This window comes from Corvus moneduloides, chromosome 1, assembly GCF_009650955.1.
Source record: "Corvus moneduloides isolate bCorMon1 chromosome 1, bCorMon1.pri, whole genome shotgun sequence".
Lineage (NCBI taxonomy): Eukaryota > Metazoa > Chordata > Aves > Passeriformes > Corvidae > Corvus > Corvus moneduloides.
Genome location: NC_045476.1, coordinates 62052824 through 62058984, shown reverse-complemented (window position 1 = coordinate 62058984; position 6161 = coordinate 62052824). Strand labels below are relative to the sequence as shown.

Here is a 6161-nt window from a genome sequence, read left to right as displayed (position 1 = left end):
CCCCCCGGACAGTGGTACAGCCCACTGCCGGCCAATGCGGGCGCGGCATTTCCCCGCTGCCCGCCTCTGATTGGCTCTTTCGCTGCGGACAGCTGCTCCTTCTCCCTGCCTCACGGAGGGAGCCAATAGGGGCTGTGCGGCGCGGGGCGCGGTGGGCGATGGGAAGATGGCGGCCGGCAGCAGCGGCGGTCCGGGTGCTCCGTGCCGGCACCACGCGCAGCTCGGAGCCTGCGAGTCGCGCGCCAAGTACCGCGAGGGGTGGCGGCCGCGCGCCGTGAAGGTGGGGGGGGCGGGGGGCGCCGGGCCTGCGGTGGAGTCCCGCGGCTCCCGGGGACGGGAGGGAGGGAGGCTGTGGGCCTCGCCTGTTGCGCGGCAGGAGCTTCTCGTTACTGCAGCAGAACTGCGAGATTTGGGTATCTGTGTGTGCGCTCGGTGTACAACGAGCTGTAGCGGCACCTTCTAGGGCTAGCGTGAGAAAGGATCATAGAATCGCTAAGGTCGGAAAAGATCTTTAAGGTTATGAAGTCCGACCCACGTCTATCTCCAGCTTCTTGTCAGGGAGTTGTAGAGAGCGTCTGTAGTAGCGTCTGTAGAGTATAAGGTCTCCCCTGAGCCACCTTTTTTCCCAGGCTGAGCCCGCCCAGCCCGCTCAGCTGCTCCTCATCAGAGCGGTGACCCAGACCCTTCACCAGCTCCGTTGCCCTTCTCTGGACACGCTCCGGCACCTCAGTGTCTTGGGGAGAGGGGTCCTGACCTGAGCCCCGGATAGGAGGTGTGGTCTCACCAGTGCCGGAACAGTGGTCACTCTTGCACACATACAGAAGGCACATCTCTTTCGCTATCACCACCCTCCTGTAAAATTTCAAACCCTCCGTGCTTCATGAAGTCTCAAAGGTATTAAGTTCTTTTACTCTTCCAAGTGTACACGGTGGGGCAGAGGACAGAGAGCCTTTTGTGCATCCACAGAGGGACAATGGCCACCACAGGCATCCAGCCATCACTGGGCACTGGAGAATACACGCAGGAGAAATAGTATGGATGTCCCAAGTGTGAAAAAAACCTCATTCAAATCTCTTTTTCCTGGACAAGAAAGAGGTAGAAGGACAAACCTGCCAAAAAAAAAAAAGCACATAGTGAAAGCATCAGGATCCTTCAGTCTCTTGTTCCAAAAAGAATGCAGGTGGGAGTATGCAGCTGCCACAAGAACAACTTATGTGACGTGTCGGTGGAGAGTTGTTTTTTATAGTGGAAGTTTGAGAGCTGATTTCCCAAGCAGTTCCCACTTTGTCCAGAATAGTCTTTTTTTTTTTTTTTGAGGTGTGTACTTTATGCAGTCTAAATGTTTGTGTTTTGGGTTGGGTTTTTTTTAACAAACTCAGAATAAATTTCCTCTGATTTCAGGGAAGAGCTGCCTAGGTGCCTGTTGTGCATAGTGAGCCATTGAAAAGCTTTCCTTAGAGTCTGTTATGTGACCATCACTACACAAAGCAGAAGAAAATGGTTGGTTTGGTTTTTAACCTGCTGGGAGAAGACCTTGTTTCTCTCAGCATCCAGATTTTGTGTGTGTGTGTCTTTAAAACATGTGCTGTTGGATCACCATGGCAAGGAGACAGCTCTGCCACACACAGGATCTGCCCCAGGGAATTGTGGGAATTGTTTTTTAACTCCCTGTGTGGGAAAAAGCACTTTGCTTCATCTGCACGACTTCTCTGCCTAACCCAGTGGTTTTTTCTGTATTTTGGCAGTTCCTCCTATGAACTGGTTACTAGCATGTCTTGCATGGAAGTTGGCCAGTGACTTAAGAGATTTTACTCAGCAACTGGCAGTAGTACTCTGACCTTGTGCAGAAAAGTCAAGTCTCATGTTTTACTGTTCTTGAGAAGCTTGAGCTCTTGCTCAGGGATGAAGAGGTCCCAAATAACCATGTGCTTACTGCCCTGCAAATCAGAGTACATAGGGGTTTTCAGCATCATGAGAGGATTTGGAGAACAACAGAAAACATGGAGAAATGCCTGCCTTTTGCAATAAAGCAAGAATGGGAACATTTTTGAATACTCTTTGTTTTTATTTTTTTTCAGGTTTACACTATCAACTTGGAATCTCGCTATTTACTGATACAAGGAGTTCCTGCATTAGGTGTTATGAAGGAATTAGTTGAACAATTTGCATTGTATGGTGCCATTGATGAGTATCATGCTCTAGATGAATATCCAGCAGAGCAATTTACTGAAGTGTATCTCATAAAATTCAAAAAACTGCAGTGTGCAAGGTATTGGACAGGGCAATATCTTTACAACTTCTGTACTTGAAATGTGTTAAGTTTCTAGAGAGTTGGAGTAAAACCCTCAGTTTTCCCAATACAATTTAATTCCCTTCAGGGTGGCCAAGAAAAAAATGGATGAACGAAGTTTCTTTGGTAGTTTGCTGCATGTGTGCTATGCTCCAGAATTTGAAACAGTCCAAGAAACTAGAGAGAAGTTGCAGGATAGAAGAAAGTACATAGCAAAAGCAACAAATCAAAGAGGTTTGTGATTACATTTCCTATAAAATCTTAACATTCTTCAGGGATGGGTGGGGTTTTGGCTAAAGTGCCTGTTAAAGAAAATGGTTTTTACCTACCTCTTTTAAAGATGCTGTAGTGGGTTGGTGCTGGCCAGGTGCCAGGCACCCACCAAAGCCGCTCACTCACCACCCCCCAACAAACTGGACAGAGGAGAGAAAATTTAATGAAGGGTTCATGGGTTGAGATAAGGACCAGGAGAGAGATCGCTCGTCAAATACTATCGAGGGCAAAACAGGCTCTAATTAGAGATACAAAGTGAATTTATTGCTAACAAAATCAGAGCAGGATAATGAGAAGTAAAATAAGCCCTTATAAACACCTTTCCCCCAGCCCTGCCTTCTTCCAGCTCTACCTCCTACCCCAGCAGCACAAGGAGACAGGGAATGAGGGTTATGGTCAGTTCATCACCCGTGGCTTCTCCCACTGCTCAGGGAGAGGAGTCCTTCCCCTGCTGCACCGTGGGGTCCCTCCCACGGGAGACAGTTCTTCCCAAACTTCTCCAACGTGACTTCATCTCACGAGCAACAGTTCCCTGTGACCTGCTGCGACACGAGTCCATCCCATGGGCAACAGTCCTCCCCAAACTGCTGCAGCATGGGTCACTCTTCCATGGGGTGCAGTCCTCCAAGGACAGGCTGCTCCAGCCTGGGAGCCCCATGCTGCAGCGTGGGGCTCCTCCACGGGCTGTGGGTGGGTCCCTGCATCCCCACGGCCTTCCATGGGCTGCAGGGGCACAGCTGCTTCGCCATGATCATCAGCATGGGCTGCAGGAAAACCTCGACTCTGGTGCCTGCAGTACCTCCTCCCCCTCCTTCTTCCCTGACCTTGGCACCTGCAGGGCTGTTTCTGTCATGTTCTTGCTCTGCTCTTCTCTGGCTGCAGTTACAACTCTGCAACCAGTTTTTGTTTATCTTCCTAAATCTGTTCCCACAGAGGCATTACCACCATTTCTAATTGGCCCAGCCTTGGTCAGCAGCACATCCATCTTTGGAGCCACCACGGATTTGCTCTGCCAGATGCTGAGGAAGCTTCTAGCAGCTTCTCACAGAAGCCACCCCTGTAGCCCCCATGCTACAAAAAACCAGGCCATCCAAACCCAATACAGATGCATTTTAAGTATGTTTACAGGGAGACATCTCTCAGTATTTAGAGAAGTATATCCTTTTCAAAGTAATTTTTTGGCTTTGATTAAGACTAAAATAATGAAATGCTTAAGCTTTAATAATGAAGTATTTCCTTCACTTCTTGTTTTCTTTCAAACTGTTACCAGAAGTTTAAAGCTCTGGCAGGAAATTTGGGATCACATTTTCACCCTTGTTCCAGCCTCCTCAGGCATGCCAAAGGGACAGTTTTGGAAGGAAGATGGCTATATCAGAACCTTAAAAAAAATTTTCTCCAGCCCACATATTTGCACTGGGGGAATGTTAAGAATGGACTGTGTTTACAAAGGCTCCTGTACTGTAGAGTTCCCAGGCAACACTGAAGGCTGGGCAAGCTGAGGAATAAGCAAATTGCTGAGCACAAGCTTCTCCTTTCTTGTGCTTACATACTTGGGTATCATTACTCATTGCATAGGGATATTTAAAGCAAGTAAAGCCACTGATTTTTAACATCTAAACATCTGGGTTTTTTCAATGCTACAAACCAGCAAAGGCACTAGACTGGAAAACTGGTTTGAAACTTGAATTTGTTAAATTTCAAGCTTAAAAAAAAATCACAGAAAGGTAGCTGGGAATCAAATATCACTGATACTGTTTCTGCATTTATATTAAAGTTTTGTTCTTGGGTGTTAGAACTAATAATGACATGAAGTAGTGAGGGTGCTTTTTTTGTTGTTGTTTTAAAGATTGCTTTGTGTTGAAGAAAGTAGAGGGCCCTAAGAAGACAGCCTCAAAGAACTCTGAGCATGACTGTCCATGGAGTACATCAGAATCACATGTAGCCAGTAACTGGGATCCATCCTGCTTTACAAGTTCTCCTGGGGTATCCCACAACATGGCGTATCCATCTGGGAATCAGAATCAGAGCCTGTTAACATCCCCGCACTATGATAACAATTGTGCTGACATTTCTGCGTACTTTGGTCAAAACACATCTTTAACTCCAAATGTACATCCAGGAGGACACACTCCACCAGCTTCCTTAATGCAGCAAAGAATGGTTCCAGCTTACAATGGAATTGACAGGTTTATGCCTCGTACAACTCACCTGCAAGAACGTAAGAGGAAGAGAGAAGAAGGTAACAAGTTTTCCCTCATTGGAACAAGTGAGGACAATACTGAAGTTGTTATTGGTCCACAACTACCAGAAATACCTAAAGTGGATATGGATGATGAGTCTTTGAATACTTCAGCTACATTAATTCGAAATAAACTGAAAGAGGTATGGTTTCTTGAAGTTCTGATAGTTCAAACATAGGTGCTTGTTATCCATAAAAATAGTGACTTTCAGCTTTATTCAGCATTTACTCATTATTATCAGTTTATCTGCCACTTAAAGCTCTTACTATTTGACTCTTTCACAGTCTCAAATATAGCAGGGAATTCTATTCCAGACCTCTTACACTATACTTGAGAAAGTAAAAATGTCAGAGCATGATCTTAAATGATTTTTAGTAAACCACTTTTTTTTTTCCCCACATGTGGAGTCATGATAACTTTGCAGGTAGTCCTGCTGACTCTGGTGTGCTACTTGTATCTGGTTTCTGAAAGGAGAATAATGGAAGTCAGAGTTCAGTGTCATTATGCTTCAACATCTTATGCCATTAAAAGCTGTACAGAATCATTAATTCCATGCTGAGAAGCACGTGTTAAGCTATATAGCCTTTTATGGAGGATATTAAATCAATTAGCAGGTCAAACATTCCTGATAGAACATCTCATTTAAATTAAGATATGAAAAAACTCCCTTGACTATGACTAATTAGATTGATTTGAAAGTGCTTATTTTATAAGTAAGCACCACTTACATTAAATACATTTCTAAAATACATGTCAAAGTGCGCACTTCTGCTTTCCTTATCTTTCCTGAAATACCTGAGTTTAAAAAACACATTAAACCTTGCTTGAAAACACCTCTGGTAGGAAGAAGGGAAATGACATATGTAATGCTCTATCACTGAGCATATCTGAAATCAATTTATGTAGTTAAATACAAAAAAGGTAGTGCTAAGTCTTCTAAGTTTTACCTCTCTTGTGTTTAGTCATGCCTTTGGTGTTACTTGTTTCCTCTAGTCAGCAGGAAAATTCAATACAAGTGTGATGATAGTAATAAATCCCTCCCAATACTCAAATCTTGGAGATGTGGCCTTACTCTAAAATGAGCATAAAAAAAGTAATAGTTACAGGTTACTAAATTTTTTCCCCTCCAATTTAGGTAGCAGATTCTGTTTCAACATCATCTGTGGAAAAGCCAGAGAGCAGCTCACCCAAACCACCTGTAAAGCAGAGAAGAAGAATATAGATACTGCTGGCAGCATCTTCCATCAGTCCTTTTGTAAAGAATATAGTTTAAAATACTTATTTTTTTATGTAAAAAATAAAACTTCCTTTATACCATATTTCCCAGTGATTCACTGTTAAAAATTGTATCAATTTGT

General features: G+C 44.4%; 1 protein-coding gene across 1 annotated transcript; it reads left to right on the top strand.

The window, feature by feature from the left end:
- Positions 1-141: 141 nt before the first annotated feature.
- RBM48 (RNA binding motif protein 48) lies at positions 142-6122 on the top strand. Its single transcript, XM_032112218.1, has 5 exons — positions 142-280; positions 2079-2269; positions 2379-2524; positions 4410-4945; positions 5939-6122. The coding sequence occupies exons 1-5, from the start codon at positions 167-169 to the stop codon at positions 6023-6025; spliced, it is 1074 nt and encodes a 357-aa protein (XP_031968109.1). The 5' UTR covers positions 142-166; the 3' UTR covers positions 6026-6122.
- Positions 6123-6161: the final 39 nt, after the last annotated feature.